The following is an 18,195-nucleotide window of genomic DNA, read 5'->3' as shown; positions in this document are numbered from 1 at the left end:
CACTGGAGTAATTATTTTTCAGACGACTTTTTACTTTTACTCCTTACATTTTCACGCAATTATCTGTACTTTTTACTCCTTACATTTTAACAACAGCCTCGTTACTCTATTTCATTTCGGCCTTTAAAAAAAAAAAACTATCCAGTTAAATTGCTCCATCCGGATAGAGTGAATTTGGTTGTGGTTGTTCCAGATGTTCTTGTCCAGTTTTGTTCTTACATCCGTTCCCTCAGATTCCTGCAACTAAACTTGGATGTACATTCCAATAAAGGTTAGGATAAATGATAACATGCCTCTGAAGTTTGACTTTTTGCACCATTACAATACTTATAGGCAACTAGTCATCATATCTCCTGCTCTCTGAAACACATGTTAATGCTCAATAGTACACATATATGGTTCTTTAATATATTTGCATTATACTAAGATGCATTCATTTTAAATGGCTTTTGTCCTTAATGGCTTTTTTCCCCCTTACATTACTTTTACTTTTACACTTTAAGTTGTTTTGAAACCAGTACTTTTATACTTGAGTAAAAAACTTGAGTTGATACTTCAACTTCTACAGGAGTATTTTTAAACTCTAGTATCTATACTTGTGAATACTTTTGACACCTCTGCACCTCGGCCAGATTAAGCAACGAACCTGCATCTCTTCATGGTGGAGCTAAACTCAAACAGCAGCTCGTCTCAGAAGCAGATGCAGTTTCATTGAAACATCTTATTAATAAAGTTAGAACTGAATCATACGTATTAATCTTGAACACAGCAGCAATGGCTTTAACTTATCTGGAGAAAACAGTTATTGTTTGATGATAAAGTACCTCTGTATTTGGCTTGTGATAATCTAGAACTAGCTGCTTGTCGCCTGACTCGATTTCCAGCGTGTTATGGCCGTCTTCAGGGATCTGTTGGGGGTGAGGAGCGTCGTCTGCAGGGGCAGGTTGGTCATGGGGCTGGTCTTGTGCTTTCCCCGGACCCAGCCCTCGATGGCGTCCCGCTCATAAGAATACCCGTCTGTGAAGAGAAACCATCTCGTTCAGGCTGAGGTGACGTGGAGACTCACACGTGTAACTGAACTGAACTGGCGAACCTGCAGCGATGACCGGATCCCTCATCAGCTCTCTGGTGATGGGACACATGAACTCATCAGGGGCCTCGGAGCTGCTCTGCTCTCCCTTCAGGGCGCCGATTTTCCTCAGGAGACGACCGCGGAGGCCCACAGACTCTGAGAAAGCAAGAGTTTTATTCATGTTGCCTTTAATTCATCAAGCTTCACCACTGAAACAGCCTTCTGTCTGGAGTAACTCTGGACTCCATCGATCTGCGCTGAGTCATGCAGAACAAGACACCTTTCTGCTGCGTGGCGTCTTCGGGGGAACCTGACATCTTTTTATTTTGCCGGAGAATAAAACTGGAGCAGATTAAAGAGAGGGAAATGATTGCGCGCAGCTGCGAGCCGGCGCCCGCTGACAGCACCCTTCCACTTTGTCATCAGCTGCAAATTTCTGCAGCGGCTAAAAGGGATGGCCGACCTTTACGGCTACACACTATTAGTTGTGCGTCTGTGTCGCTGCGGAGCCATAAAAGAGGTCGTCTCATCCAGGCGGCGAACAGCTGCAGTCATATTTTCTAGCCTGGATTTCAAAGTCTTAAAGACTTTTTTTTTTTTTACAGAATAGGTGGACTACGTGACCGAACCACATATCACGCCATTGTTACCTGGATCCCACTTCCTCCCCTGATAACGGTGTGACAGTGAACTAGTTTGATAAGAGTTTTGAGGTGCACGCACCACTAATAAAACATTTTCAGAATGCTTTTATGTTTAACTCAGTCTATCATAATGATTTATTTATGCACTTATGCCCAAAAGTAGATCCAGGGTTCATTTATCAAAATGCAGCCTTGGAATGCAAACTGGCAAAGCCAAAAAAAATAAAACATACCTAAATGTAGAAACGCTCCTCTTTTAATTCTGACTTTTCTACTGAAATCAACTTTCCACTCATTTAGGGAGCTGTTCCTCACATTTGCAGCATGATGCAACAACCTCTGCACCTAATAGAAGAAGAGGGGCACTTTTATTTTACTTGTATTTATTTTGCTCCAAACATACCTCTGCCATTTGAAATTCAACTATTTCCGAGGCTCCCTGTGATCACATGACTTATTAATGTTTAGATGCAGCAGCGCTGCAGTCATTTATTTGACTTCAGTTAGTTCTCTGAGCGTCTGCAGGTTTCACTCAACCGCCACAGTCACTGTTTAATAGCACTTCTGAAATAAATTAAGAGCTGAAGAAATGCTTTGTTATCTCGTTTTTTTTGTTCTTTATAGATATTCCTTGCTTTGTGGGCTTTAATTATGTTTATCTTCAGTGTGGCAGGCGGCTTCTTTGAGGACTTTGAGGCTGATGATGGTTGAAATAAGATATTTAGAAAAGCTTTTCAAGCAGCACACCGACGCCAACGAACTTAAAACTCTCGTTTTGTTTTGATAGTGAACCTTTTTGGGGATTATTTGATTAACAATGAAACTTTGCTACTGCTTAATGCACAAGGTTTACAGTTCCTTGTAAATACAAAGTGTTTTGAAGGTTACTTATTCATTTGGACAAAACAAGCCTCCAGAAAACTGAAGAAGATCCTCACAGTCAGACCCTGGCGGCGAGGGAGAGGTTACTTCACATCCTACGTCCTACTATGAACATGAACCAGTAAACCCGAGAGCTGATGCAGCTTAGGCCTGTAACTGGAGGACATCTCGGGTCTTGAAGGGTTTACATCAGACCTGATGTCAGAAAACGGTCTTCTTTTGATGACACTTATTGAACCCATCAAATCCTCTTATTCAGCTCATAAAATGCTGCTGGACTTTTAAAAAAGCTGCATTTTAACAAGGTAATCCTTTGTTTAAGACTTCCACGCGCTCCTCCATCTGACATTTATATTCATAATTTGACGCAATACCCAAATAACGAGGCTGATATATGTTAAATTATACCAGAGAGGAACTTTTCTTTCCCCGACTCAAACATTCATGAATATTTCAGCGAGCTAAAATCTTGTTTGCTGTGTGCATTCCTGTCCTGTATATGTGTGTATGCTAATGTTTACACACACTTGCACTAACTGCACACACAGAAAATGATAGTTGTGTGTTGCACAGCACTTTTTTTTGTGCGTGGCAATCTGGCCGCTTCCCCTGTCCTCAGTCTGCGGTAACGACGCGTGCCGTCCTCCATACTAAAACGCTGCGAGACAGCTGGGAGACGTGCTGCGATTAACTGAGCAGCGTGCTGAAGTGGCTTTACTCTCTGCTGCTGTCCAATTAAAGGATGCAGCACCATCAAAAAAGGCTGCTTTTACTGGGTTGACATGCAGCGAGTTGCATGACTTTGGTCAGAACTCACAGCTGGATTCTTTAAGTTGACGTTTAATTCATTACAGATGGCGCGAATGGGAGACAGTTCATGTTTTGTCTCATCATCCAAAAGACGTTGGGACAGTAAAGCCGTCGGTGTGATCATCCACTACAGATGCCTCCGAACCCAGAGATGTCGATCCTGCCTCTGGATGAGGTCGACGTAAGGTTTTCTGAAGTTATCCCCACCCATGGGGTTGATATCAGCTATTGACGACCAATCAGGGATGTCTCAGTTCAGTCCTGCACCCTCGTCTTGTATGAGCTAAAATTCCTTGACTCATTTGATGGCAGGACGGTCTACAGGAGGAGGAAATCGCAAAATCCCACCCAATTTTTCGTTGAGGAACATCGTGTTTTTAAAAGGATTCCTGTGATTTTTGTCATGCATTTGTTCATAAATTGGAGGGTGGGACAAATTTGGCAGGTAGACGGGTCTGGGTGACTTTGATCTGGGCAAATTATGATGGATAAACAAGCCTCTAAATCAAAAAGTGGTGTAGGGTGTTCCTGGTATGCAGCGTTAAGCCACTAAAACTATCCAACGATAATGAGTTGCCAGAGAAAACATAAAAAAAAACAGGAATTTAAAAACGTTTGCTGGAAAATACATGACCACATTCTTTAAAAGCAGCACAAAAGAGGGCTTTCATGTAAAAATAGTGTTGATTTCATTTAAAGGAATATCTAATTACCTTCATTAGACCAGTTTGAGCTCCCTGGAAGCCCTAAAGTACCTGCAGGGAGCGTCACGCTGGTGGAGGCAGAGATGTCTGAACATTATCTGTTCCTGCACTCTGGTCTGCCTGCATTTGGTTTTCTGGCTGTAGTTTACAGAAACCATCCACACTTTGCCCTTGGAGAGCGCTGAATGGACTAATCTTATTGTCAGATGGATTATCAGTATTTGTAAGGTAAAGGTCATCCTGTGTGACGTCCTCGCTGCATGTGTGAATGTACAGAGACGTCCCTGAATCACATACACTGGGGCAAAAAGGTATTTAGTCAGACACCAATTGTGCAAGTTCTGCCACTTATAAAGATGAGAGGCCTGTAATTTTCCTTATAGGACACTTCAACTATAAGAGACAGAATGGGGGCAAAGCATCCAGGGATTCACATTGTAGGATTTTGACTGACTTAAATGGTAAATTCCTCGATCAAATAACTATTTGGTCTTTCCGAATGACAATGAGCCCAAACACACCCCGCACACAACGAAGGAGTGGCTTCGTGAGAAACATTTCAAGGTCCAGGATTGGCCTAGCCAGTCTCCAGATCTCAACCCCATAGAAAATCTTTGGAGGGAGTTGTAAGTCCGTGTTGCCCAGCGACATACCCCAAAACATCACTGCTCTAGAGGAGATCTGCATGGAGGAATGGACCAAAATACCAGCAACAGTGTGTGAAAACCTTGTGAAGACTTACAGAAAATGTTTGACCTCTGTCATTGCCAACAAAGGTTATATAACAAAGTATTGAGATGAACTTTTGTTATTGACCAAATACTTATTTTCCACTATAATTTGCAAATACATTCTTTAAAAATCCGACAATGTAATTTTCTGGATGTTTTTTTTTCATTTTGTCTCTCATAGTTGAGATACACCTGTGATGAAAATTACAGGCTTCTCTTATCTTTATGTGGGAAAACTTGCACAACTGTGTCTGACTACTGTACTTTTTTGCCCCACTGTAACTAGGAAAAGGCAGCTTTCCAATTCTGCCACGTTTCAGGATCAAGGTATAAATCCCAGCAAGTCCTCCATCCTGCGAGTGTGTATTTAGTAATGTACTCTACACGGCGGCTCCGTATTCTACTCCTTATCCTCACCGATTCCCAGCTCGGCCAGCGTTTCCCTGCTCAGCTGGTTAAGCTCTGCTCCGTCGATGTTGTTGGCCTGAAAGATACTAACAAGCTCCTGCAGTCCCTCGTCAGACAGCCAGGTCTGCACATCCTGCTCAGTCCAATCAGCGAGCAGCAAGCTGGAGTGACCGGGCAACTTCCTTCCTGCAAAAAAAAAAAAAAAAAAGCAACAGAATGGGAGGAAGTGCTCCACTATTACACCCCAATCTCCTGCAAACAAACAGTTTCCTCTCACGCTCCACAGAAAAGGACACATTCCCTCTGCTGTGAAATGGGAGATAATTACTTTCATCTGCACCAACCCACACCGAGTTGATGTTGCATCACTTCAAAGAGTAAGACATTCAATCAAGTCTTCAACAAGTCTAACTATAAACTAAAGATTTACATCATGAAGACTTGCTTTTTCAAAAGAGAAGAGCTTGGATTCCTAAACACACACATACAGGCATGTAAAACTCAGCGTTGTGTCATTTCAGAGTGTGCCAGCATAAAACTCAACCTTCACGGTCCATGTGGGCGAGCATCAATCGTTTATCATACAAGGTGAACACCAACAGCGCGTTGTGCGCTGACCTTGTTAATAAACACCTCAGCTGCCTCATCGCCGGCCGGTAGCCGTGTGAAGGTCAGCTGCGAGACTTGAGGTTTCACACTTGTTGCTTTCTCCCAATCCTACGCGGATTTGTTTACATTTTCCACCACGTTACTCGAGCTACAGTTACAGCTCAACCGCGGCGTTTAGTTTCCTTGTGAGGGAAAAAATAAAAAAGATCCATCAACCGCAATCCCTCAGACTCAAGACTCCTTTATGATAGGTGGCAATATGCCGACTATAAGACGGTTCCTGGTTTGAATCCCGTCTGGGAGTGACGTTTTCATGCATCTGGAAGGTTAAAAAACATGCATGATGGTTTCAACAGTGACTCTGGAGTGACTGGAGTGAGCGAGCGTGGTTGTCCGTCTCATTAACCGTCCAGAGCGGACCTTGTTTCAATGAAGAGACGGAGAATTAATCTCTCTAAAAGACGTCTATGGCTGAGTAGCGTCTGGATCTGGCCGACACCTGATCGGGCTTTCATGTGTTTTATGCAGCAGTGATGGAGATCACATCTGAATGGAAAGACATGAGGATGTGTTCTTCCAATCTTCCAAAGACTTTTGTCAAGGCAGCTTTTTTCTGTCACAGAAGCACATGTGGAATTAATGACAGATCAGTTCAATTATGTATCCCACAAAGCCTTGAGAGGGAACCAGCGCGAGCAACAGCAGCAGAACGCGGCCTGGGCTTTTTTCCGAAGGACGAGTCAAAAAGTCCAGCCAAGATAAGCGTACGCTCTCCACTGTTTAGATTTAACTGAGTTTTTTTTTCTTCCCTGGTAAACATAAAAGTGCAAAAAAGAAGACGTAAGCCCAGTGAAAATATCCACTTATGAGGTCTGCACAGCAGCGAGCGACGCAGTCAGAGAGTAACGCAGTCTTGGCTGCTGCAGCTCGGCATCTGGAGTCTCTGAGTCTAGGAGGCCGAGTCGCGTTTTCCTGCCAAAAGCAGGAAAAAACTCTGAGCTTCACTGCCGTCTGGGACTGTTGAACTGCACTGTTTAATTAGTCAGACCAGCAAAGCCCTTTTCATCATCGTCATTCTTTTACCGCTTAAAAGGATGAGGTTGATGATGGCGTGTTTTTCCTACTGTCGAATAAAAGCCAACAAGAAGACAAACGCAACAATGAGGGGATCCTGCTTCCAGGTTTCGCCTGCAGAGCTTAATCCTGATGGGATATTTCGTCGGGAGCCTCGCTGATCCAGAAACTGTGAAAACACGTCATGTTTTGTGACACGGTCCGTCAATTTCCAAAAACATCAACACTCATTTATTTTCACTCAGCTCGATAAACTCCATCCCCCTGCTGCTGTACGTTCTCACCGGCGAGCCTAACACATTTAATCTGCAGCTGAAAGCATTCAAAGCCGGACAGATTACTACTGTTTGAACAAATGTGGAGCTTTGGTGCCAAAATACTTTTGTGAGCTGCTGCTTATGTCTCTTTCATATTTTTAGCTCAGTTTCTATGTGCCTTTTGCTTGTTTGCAGGAAAACTCATCTGAGTTCAAATCAAATATTGATACAGATGAGGGGAACTCTAATTTAAAACCAAAGCAGGAGGTTTACCCTCTAAAATCCTGTTTGTCAAATTTCAGATTGAAGCCAATTGGCCAAATTCCTGTTAAGTTTATTACATTTGTTAACTGAACAATGCTGCTGTGTAACGATTATGAATATCGGCGCATCACTGATGCAGTTATCAAATAAAATACTGGCAAAAATCCAAATAAACCTCTAGTTAACAGTTTTGACTGAAAAGGTTACAGAAAATACAGAAAATAAGAGACATCTCCTTTTCCCCCCCCATTCAATTAAATGTGTACTTGAAAAATATAGCATTTTATATCTGCTTGGCCGTCATAATCAGACTAAAGTAACATGACTCAGACTTTTTCTTTCAAATTTAAATCAAAAGGAATAAATATATCGTAGTAACATTTAAGATGGAACTACACAACATTAAATTTTGTGGTTAAGATGAAAAATACAGTGTTACTCTTTCAAGGGAAGCAGTCCAAGTGGTTTGTTTTCTCACTTGCGACTGCTTGTTTGAGTCATCACACAATATCTGAAAAAAAAAATAAAATAAATCACAGATAACGCTGCATGGCAACAAGAAGATGCAGCTGCAGACACTGAGCTTTTCACTCAGCGCCGTGAATCCCTGATTAAAACGGAATATTTCCCAAAGCAAGAACACATTGATGTAATAATTTACCTTGACATGATTCCTGCTGTGATTCAGACACTGTAGAAAAAACATAAAAGAGAGAAACAAAACTAAATGTGTGAAGTAACAGAAGGAAACAGCATTAAAGGGGGAGACGGGGAGAGAGGCAGAGCGAGTCATGACACGCCAGCTCTTCCTCCTCCTAATGGAGAGGGCTGGCTTTGACATGAGCCTGAGTCAGAGCAGATGGAGGAGCTGCAGACGAGGCTTCAAGGCCTCCAGATGTGCATCCACCGCACCTCTCTGTTTCAAGATGTTCTCCTTCATGTTGGGCTGGAGCTTCTTTTTTCTTTAAAGGGGCATTGAGCTCCCTAACAACAGCTCCCCGAGGCTCAGCCGTGGTTTGCCCAGCTGCACCAATAAACATCCATCATAATTCCTCCTGTACACACTGCAACCAGACACTAATACATGCTGCACATCTCCCAAAACACTCTTTTGAGAGGCTTTGTGTCTGCAAATAGCTTCTGGGCAGGGTGGAAACTGGAAAGATGGTAGATTTGAAGACAAAGGCTCTGTATTTACCAGCTTCTTCGTCACCCATTCTCCACACGTTTACTGATCTGTCCATGGACCCGGTTGCAATCAATCCGGAGGTGGGAGACACAGCAACAGCCGTCACATATCTGCGAGAAAGAAGGGGAGGAGCGGAAATGTGAAGTCTGCGTATGACTGACACAAACTGGCACAAGAGTAGAGCCTTAAAAGTCAGAAGCCCTCAACCCGCCCCATCTCAAGGAATAAAAATAGTCTTAGATCATCTTAAATCCTTTCATGCACTTCAAAGCGCTCTGCTGGCTCTTACCTGGGGTGCCACATCAATGATTGTGCAGAGACCAGAATATGCTGTTGCATCACTGCACCCAGCGCTTCTGGCGAAAACTAATCAGGCAAAAATCACACGTTTTGATCTGAAACACCGGGACTCTTATTCTGTTGTTTGTCTGATAGCTGCAGAGATTGCATCGCAGCAGGAGGTCGGCTAATTTACCTGTCATGTTGTTTCAAAGTGTGGAGCAGGGTTCCCAGGTTCTGTAAACAAACAGTGGCAAAAAGAAACAGGAAGGTTTGGCATCTGTGTTTACGGAGGCTGGGAATTATTCTTGAGAAATCTTCTTTTCCACAGTTGGAGAAAGAAGAACAGAAAACAAATAAGACACAATTTGTGTTTGTACGTTGCTCACCGCATCATAGATCGTCACACTTTTATCCACCGATCTGTTGAATAATTAGAGCAAATAAAGTTAACTTCATATGCAAAATCCTTATGCATGCATGCATTTATATCACAGAGTAATCAAGGCTGATGGATGTCTGCTAGATATTTACAGAAAAAAAAAACTCCCAGAAGAGCACAGTTTAATCTTCAGTATATTTGAATTTCAGCCAGAAGCAACAGAAGGTCTCAGTAGAGACTTTATGATAACAAAGTGCACGCCTCCTGTGGCCGTCTGAGGGAACAGCAGCATCAGCACTCAGCAGCCGTCATTTTGCAGCTCAGAAAAACCAAAGAGTCAAACAGGGAATTTAATTTAAACTCAACGGGAAGCAAGAGAACAAATTAAGTAACATAATATGATCCGACCAGAGGGAAAATTAACTGTAAGAGCTTTTTAGTGGAGCTGCTAATAAATATAAAAAGACAAGGCTGTGGGATTTGTGTTGGTGTGGTTGGTCTTTTTACCCTGAGACGACCAGATCTCCGTCAGAGGAGAAAGTGCAGGACAGAACTGGAGCTGCCTGACCGGTGAGAGTGTGGAGCAGCTTCATGACCCAGGCTTAGGTTCAACACACAAACACACACATAGATTAGTTAAGAAAACACTTGATTGTGTCTCAGATCTGCTGTTGCAGACTTGCAATAATTAAATCAAAATTTTTACATTAACTCTCCTCTTTCCTGCAGCATCTGCTTATGTGGGTCCACAGAAAACAAGACTGTGTTGCAAGATCTTTTATTATAGAGGGAAAACAAGCCGTTGTCTCTTCAACCTTTTCATACATCCAACAAAGTAGTGTTATAAACTGTGATCAAGAGGTAGCCGTTACTACGGCAACGCATCTCAGGCACTAACGCCTTGTTCGCACACAGAGATGCACACTGTAACCTGGTTACACGACCTGCAAACTGTGCTTGTGCTGCTGGCAGAAGATATAAATGTGGTTGCATGCATCCGAATGCTCTCCAACTCATCTCCATAAACACACAGACACGCACTTGCTGCTGCTGCTGCTGCTGCTGCGTTTGTGCAAAAGGTCTGAAGGTGATCAATATTAATTAGAGTCTACAGCTGAGTTAAAGAGAGAGAGGTTTCAAGGTTGCAGCACTCAGAATCTTTCTCTCCATGTCATGCGCAGTGGACGGAGCGCAGTGGTACCTGCTCCTTCACTCTGGGAAGTCATCCATATTTTCAGCTTGCTGTCCTGTCCGCTGGAGGCCAGCCGCACCTCCACGCAGCCGTCACCTGCAGAGCAAGAGAGGCAACATCCTGTCTGTCAGTCAGGTCATGCTCAAACAACTCCGGCAACAGAAAAACAAAGAAACTTACTAATATATTCTCATGGGCTGTTTGCTGTCGCAACAACATCTTGCACAAACTGGTAAACTCAAAGTGGGGCGCTGACCCATCAACCATCCGTGCAACTGCCCCAGCCCTGTGCTTCTCCACAGCTGAATATGCTGCTCAAGCTGCAGCAATTGGCAAGAAATACGCAACCAGTCTAGCTTTAGGTTGCTGCAGGGTCTTCCAACAGGAACATTTCACGAAACTAACCCCCATTTTTTTGTTTTTTATTTAAAGGGGACCTATTATGGCATCTAATACCTATTTTAAACAGGCCTTGAATGTCTTAAAAACAAGCTTTTGATTGTTTTTGCTAAATAAATTAGAAATTCAGCCTCTTAGCTAAGTCTTTATCTTCCCATTCTCTAACCTCATTATCTATGATGATTCTGAGTGGGCGGGGCTATGATAATGAGGGTCTGTGCTGATTGGCTGCCTGAATGACGCGATACACCACTACGAAAAAATGGCGGAAGCTCCAGCCGGCGGAGTTAGTTGTGGGCGTGGTTTTACGCATCGGAGGCCAACCGATGCAAATTGCATTTTGGTTACGTAAAGAAAGCGAGCAGAATCTGAACGGCTCGTAGAAGCCACATCCCACTGGATGGCTCATCCGGGCGGCTGTACAGACACTGCAGAATTTGGTTGCTTTCCTCCTTCTCTGAGTTGACAGGCTGAGGGGAGACCCACTTTATATATGTTAAAGCAAGAAAAAACGTGTTTTTCATAATAGGCCCCCTTTAAGGAAACTCGAATGAAGGTCCTGTGTCAACCAAACTGGTTGACACAGCCCTCAACAACACCTGCTGCATCATCAAACAATGCCACCCCTGCCCCGACTGAAATCCAGAGCCAGTTTCCTACAGACAGTCCCACCTCATCCAACATCTGGAAAGATGAATGGAACCAGCTCAACACAGTAGCCCATGACTGGATGGAGAGAGGAATCACCGCCTCCCATGGCCAACCTGGAAGACCCTCAACAGACTACGAGGGGAGCAGAGGAGATTCAAAGCACTCATGAAAGCATGGAGCTACCAGACAGAAGACAGCACAGACAATGTCCCACCTACTGGACTGTTACGATGCCCCCCAGGACCTGGAGGAACCCCAACAGCTGTGACCTGTGCCACATACTGGCAGAACCACATCTGAGATTGCAACGGACTCGAAAAGAAGAAGGCTGTTTGTGAGGTGTTAAAACTCTTAAACATGTCCCACAGCTCACTGGGCAGTGCTTTGTGGAGACACAAATATCTGAAGGTTGAATAAAAGGCAGGTTAGTAATGATGAATCCAATAAGCAACAGGTGAAACTCACTGGACTGGATCGAGTTGCTTGAGATTTGTAATTGTGAGTCGTTACATGAGTAGAAGATAAAGTGATCTGTAAAAAATGTCTAAATGATAAAATATCTAACATATGAAGCAAAATGAAGACAAATATTAAAAATTCAGTTCATGCAAGAGTCTGGCAACGTCAGAAGCATTTTGGAGGAAGGAATTGGTGAAAATCTCCCAGACGAGGAATAAAAGCCACAAAAGTGTTTTCAGGTTTTACTCTGTGTCTTATAGAAATAAAGCAAACGTCTACTCGCTAAGCTGCAACACGTGACCGAGCTTTAACATGTCACTGATGAAGGAGTTCAGGTTTATCTGTGCAGACGTCTCTGGACAATCTACAAAAGAATCAGCGAGGAATCAAGTTCAATCTGCTTTTTCCACGTTAGTAACTAAAGGAGTCATTCATAACAAGTCATAAAACACTGTTGATGACAGTGGATATATTTCTTTTATAAATAGTCCCAGAGAAGACGGTCTTAGGGGGAAAATAACTGCAAAAAGGTTTTTCCTATCATAAAAACACTGGCACAAATCGTAGGAGGTTTGTAGTGAGCTGCTCTGATTGGATTCAGTCACGTCATTGGAACAGATTTTAAACTACAATTCAAACCTGTTTTATTTGGTTTGAAAAACTTACCCAGACTTGGCAGATTTCATTTTGGATTCTTTAAATGTTTGTTATGAGGTGATGTTTAGTCCAAAAATATGACTAAATACTGACAGATGAGTTCTTGATCATAAAACACCACCTAGAAGTTGCTGGTTTTGTCCAACTGACGGATCAAAAACCTCAACACGCTCAATTTAAACTGACATAAAAAGAAAAAGGGGGCGATGACTCATCACTTATGAAAATAGTACTCATTTCTATCACGCTGGAGTCTCAGATGTACGTGTTGAACGCTCCAAGTGATGGCAGAAGTCTCAAATAAGACCTAAGGTGACGAAAACCAGATAATCATCACAAATAAATGTGGGATAAAGGTTTATTTCAACTAAATTACCGCATATACACAATCACAACTCACCAACTTTGAACTGGGGAGCAAAACTGCAACACGTGACTCCCAGGTCGTGGGCGTCCTTCTCAGCGTGCTGAAGGATGACGTCCACATCCCAGAGCTTGAGGTCTCCGTGGCTGCAGCCGGTCACGAACATCTGGCCACATGGCGAGAAACAGCAGGCGACAACACTGGCCTCGCTTACTGCACTGCATCTGTGGGAGCCAATGTTTGCACAGCGTGGGTTAAAAGGAAGGAGTGGGATGTGAGTTCCGTTATTCAACCCGGTTCTGTCTCTTTGTGGGACGAATCAGGGTCTTCAGCAGAGATGACAGGACTCAAAGGGCTAGTACAAGCTGTGGCAGAGAACAAACGTGTAATATTTAACATTATCTTCATCATACATTTCCATTTTAGCTTTCTTTAGTTCAACTAAACTTATAACCAACTCAATCATTCTAACTTAAGACTGATGAGCCATAATATCAGTGACAACATAGTTAAGGTCCATTGAAAAAAAACATCTTACAAAAGTTAATTTAGAGCTTTTCCTCAAAATACTGACCAATAATGGCATTATTTGTTCACTTTTGAATATAAAATAATTATTTAGATGCAGTGTAATTTGCAAGAAATATGCAGCCAGTCTAGCTTTAGGTTGCTGCAGGTTCTTCCAACAAGAACATTTCACAAAACCAACCCCCATTTTTCTGTTTTTTGTTTAAGGAAACCAGAGCGAAAGGCCTGGTGTGGCCTCCTCAGATGTGATATCTCCGTTCACAGGAACCAGAAAACAAAACTTATTAGAGTTTTGTGGTGAGCGATGACTCCACCTGCTGATGAAGACTGTGAGATGTTGCTACAACTTTTTTCATACTGTCAAGCTGAAGTTTCTGGGATCAATACTGACCTTCAGTTCCAGCTGGAAGTAATATTTGATCTGAAAGCTCTACAACCCACGAGAACAGCTGATTAAATATAACAATCAATCAAAGTGAGTTAACTTTTACTCTTACCTATCTTACAAAATGTCTATATAATCTCCATATATGTATAGTAAATATAGAGCAGGGGCCTCTCCAAACTGTCAAAAATGTAAGACTACTTTAGGAACAAGATTGCACTGTCTTTGGGAATGTGAAAAGATTCAACGTTTCTGGCAAACTGTTCGTGATGAGGTTAGTGTGATAATCGAACAACAATTACAGCCTAACCCACTACTATGTCTATTGGGATGTATCCCTGAAACACTAAGACGGCATAAAAACACTAGTTTTTGCTTATGTTTGACCGAAAGGCTAAGTGTTGGAGTACCTGGGAACTGCCTGAAATGTTGAATTCACTGTATGTATTCTAGATCTGCTACATATTTCAAAATATTTTTATATATACACACTGCACTGGACATTTATAATAATAAAAAAAAAAGTGAGTTAACTGAGTGAACTTTTTGTTAAATGTGTCTATTTGTAGTAAGATACAAGAGTTTGCCAGTCTTTCTCTCCCCATAGAATGTTTTTTCTTTATAATAATAACTGCCACTTAACACTGATGTCCAACCTTATACAGACTAGGCCGGAATATCCATATACTGAACCGGGCGAGCGCCCAGGGGCCTTAGCCAATGAGGGGGCACCAAATCAAACTAACTGGACCATATATGTCATATTTTGTTATTTTCTCTATATATTTGCTGGAAGAGGAGCAAACAGGTACAACAGTAACCAATGATATAATAAAAATAAATGAAAATAATAATAATAATAATAAAATAAAAAGAATTGCGTTTGTGTGAGTGCCTTAACAACCTTAAATCTAACAGCCTACACATTGCTATTTTATTCATGTGCTGTTCCCTACCTTCACATCAGCTCATTCAGTAGGCCTGTTTGATTGTTTAGTCATATGCTGTAATAGTTTTGCATGTAGTCCTCAGACAGGCCATATATGATGGAAATGATGATGTTTAACATTTGGTGTTACATTGGCATGTGAGTTGCATTTTAATGGAGCATCAGTGTAGTTTGGCGTTTGTAGACTCTTGTCTATCTGTGGTGTTACTCTTAGTTGGTTGCTTGTCTTATTTATTTGTAGTATGAGTGTCGAGCATGTACTTCAGCAATACGTTCATGTAAATCTATGCTCTTTATAACCATAGTAAATTTCACTTTTTTTTACCGTAAAATGTGGGAGGAGGGGGGGTACTTCAAGTGTAGTCACCCTGGCGAACCACACTGAGTTAATCCGGGTCTGTATGCAGCCCATAATATTAAAGTCATTTGGATTTAGGGTTGCCAACTCCCTGAAAAATAAATAAGGGACACCTCATCGGCAGGGTCGGCCAGCCCGATTGCCTTCACTCTTCCTGGCGTGGTGAATTTTTTTAGCCCCCTTTTTTGTGAGTGAAACGATTTTTTAACTATTTGAGTCGAACCTGAATTGAAGTAGATGCATATTTTTGAATGCCATGAACACGTGGAAAACAAATTATTATCCAACAATTCACTTTAATACAAAATAACTAAATTAACTGAATAAAATAAGTATCTCTCTTAAACAGAAACATGTCCTGCTTAGCTTAAACTTGTATAAATTAATAAGAAACAATAGAAAGAAAGCAGAACATCTATTCTGTAATAGTGCACATTTTTAGTGCAATAACAAAGGTGCAAACAAGAAAGTCTGTAGAAAACTGTAGGCTACAGTTGTAGTAAAACAGAAAAAAATAACTTATGAACTCAACAGCTCAATGCCATTTTCCATTGGCATTTTCACAGTAAAGGCTGATTTATGGTTCCGTGTTACACCAACGCATAGCCTACGGCGTAAGGTACGCGGCGACGCGCACCCTACGCCGTAAGCTCTGCGTCGATTTAACGCAGAACCATAATTTAGGCTTAATACGGGACAAAGTGCGCCCCTTTTCAGCTCATACGGGACGATTCCGTTTTTCAACGGACGGTTGGCGACCCTTTTTGGACTCAAGTCTAACCCTTGAATATGATCAGATACAGAGGTGGGTAGTAACGAGTTACATTTACTTGAGTAAGTTTTGGGAAATTTTGTACTTTTAGGAGTAGTTTTGAATCACTATACTTTTTACTTTTACTTGAGTAGATTTGTGAAGAAGAAACTGTTACTCTTACTCCGCTACATTAGGCTACGTTCAGCTGTTACTTTTCTCTTATCTCTTTTATCCGCGTATGCGTCAATCTCATGACATCACTGGGTGATTCTTTGGGAAAAATGTTTGTTTTTGCATGTTTTGTCACATATACACACACTCAAACACACACAGAGTTTATATGAGTTCATGGGCTTGTTCTAGTTCTGCCTGGTTAAAGGAGCTGTCTGTAAGAAATGTCCAAAACTGGTACTGCAGTCACTTTCAAAATATTGTTGAGCGGCGTGTACCCTCCCCCTCCTCCCCCCGACCAGAGGTTGCCAGGTAGGCTGCAGAATGCAGCAGGAACGTAGGCTGCCATGGCTGCGATAATTAGAGCCGAGCTGGCAACCCGGATGCCGAAACAATACTGACTTGGTGATTGGGAGATAGGTGGAGGGTGGAGCTTCAGAAACAATACTGACTTGGTGATTGGGAGATAGGTGGAGGGTGGAGCTTCAGAAACAATACTGACTTTGTGATTGGGAGATAGGTGGAGGGTGGAGCTTCAGGCCAAAACAAAAAATGACAACATAAACATCAGTTGAGGGCTGCAACTCCTCTTTTTAAACTGGAATATCCTGGCTTGAGTTCTGTTGTCAGTGACATAAGTATTTGAAATGAACATGATTTTTAAATGTCTGTTGACATATCGGGGTCATTTTATGATTCGTTTTATTATTGCTCTTACATACAGCTCCTTTAAAAAAGAAAAGTACAAAGGCTTGAAATTTTGTGCTACTTGTGCTTAATTTATTTTTTTATTCTGTTATTCTTTTATTTATTTTATTATTTATTAAAGTACTTGAATTTACTTTAAGATTATTTTAATTTAAGTTATTTTTTATTCATTTTAATTTTTTTTATTGATTTAATTTGCCTGAAGATTATTATTTTGTACTTTTGTCTGTTTGAATGGTTGTGTTAAAAAAAATAAATCAGACGTTACTCAACAGTTACTCAGTACTTGAGTAGTTTTTTCACCAAGTACTTTTACTCAAGTAATTATTTGGATGACTACTTTTTACTTCTACTTGAGTCATATTATTCAGTAGTAACAGTTTTTGGCTACTCTACCCACCTCTGATCAGATAATAATGTAGTTTAACCGTGTCCCAGGTGAGCGTACCTGCGCAGGCTCCCGGAGGGGAAGTCCCACAGAGCGGCGGAGCCGTCGCAGGCGCCGGCCAGCAGGAGGCCGGAGCCCGGCGCCACTGCGCATGCTCTGAGCGGGCTGCGTTGGGGGTGCTGCAGGGCGGCCAGCAGCTCACCTGTGGCGGGCCGCCACACCTTCAGCACGCCGTCCGCGGAGCAGCTGAGCAGCTGGCCGCCGCAGGGGCTGAAGCGGCAGCAGGGAACCCCGTAGTTGTGAGCCGCCAGCGGGGAGCAGGGCAGCTCCTGGAAGTCCGCGGCGTCGTAGACGCGCAGGGTTTTATCAGCGGAGGCCGTGGCCAGGTGCGACGGGGAGAAGGAGACGCAGGTGACCTCGTCGCCGTGATGGCGGAGGGTCCGAAGCAGAGACAGCATTGCTGTTTTCCCTGGCTGGGATGTCTGCTCACCAGGGGGCGCAAAAACGGACGGCGGTCCACGGAAACCTTAGAAAAACTATCCTGCCTGGCTGCCTCCGTAAAAGTTTTTTAAAAAGTTGATGAAATGTTGCTCAGTTTCTGACCTTCCTCCTCTTATCAGCCTCGTGACGCTGTGTCATGTGATTAAGGTGAAGTCATTTATGGCCTTCAAGTGGACTCTCTTTGGAAAATGGCACATACAAGATTGTTTTTTAACCAAAAATAAAGTACACTTACTCCAAAACTCACTGTAATAACAATAGTACACTACTAAGTTCAGAGTCGCCCTCATTAAATTTGACAGTTATCAAAAACCAGGTTCACATCAATGATAAGTCTCCATGTTCAGATACCTGTAACCATAAAAATATGTTATTTAGAGCTGTCATTACCACGTCTACCTCATACTGCTGCACCTTCAGTTTTTT

General features: G+C 42.4%; 1 protein-coding gene across 1 annotated transcript; it reads right to left on the bottom strand.

Annotated features, from left to right (window-relative positions):
- Positions 1 to 824: 824 nt before the first annotated feature.
- On the bottom strand, positions 825 to 17,822 carry LOC133445981 (WD repeat, SAM and U-box domain-containing protein 1-like). Its single transcript, XM_061723602.1, has 11 exons — positions 17,329 to 17,822; positions 13,064 to 13,251; positions 10,507 to 10,593; positions 9,813 to 9,906; positions 9,313 to 9,346; positions 9,120 to 9,160; positions 8,654 to 8,754; positions 8,117 to 8,146; positions 5,261 to 5,437; positions 1,094 to 1,228; positions 825 to 1,017 (listed from the first exon to the last, which is right to left on the bottom strand). Exons 1-11 carry the CDS (start codon positions 17,724 to 17,726, stop codon positions 854 to 856), a joined length of 1,449 nt encoding a protein of 482 aa, XP_061579586.1. The 5' UTR covers positions 17,727 to 17,822; the 3' UTR covers positions 825 to 853.
- Positions 17,823 to 18,195: the final 373 nt, after the last annotated feature.

The sequence above is a fragment of the Cololabis saira genome, chromosome 6 (assembly GCF_033807715.1).
Source record: "Cololabis saira isolate AMF1-May2022 chromosome 6, fColSai1.1, whole genome shotgun sequence".
Classification (NCBI taxonomy): Eukaryota; Metazoa; Chordata; class Actinopteri; order Beloniformes; family Belonidae; genus Cololabis; species Cololabis saira.
The sequence above is the reverse complement of the archived record's forward strand: the minus strand, read 5'-3'. Positions and strand labels throughout refer to the sequence as shown.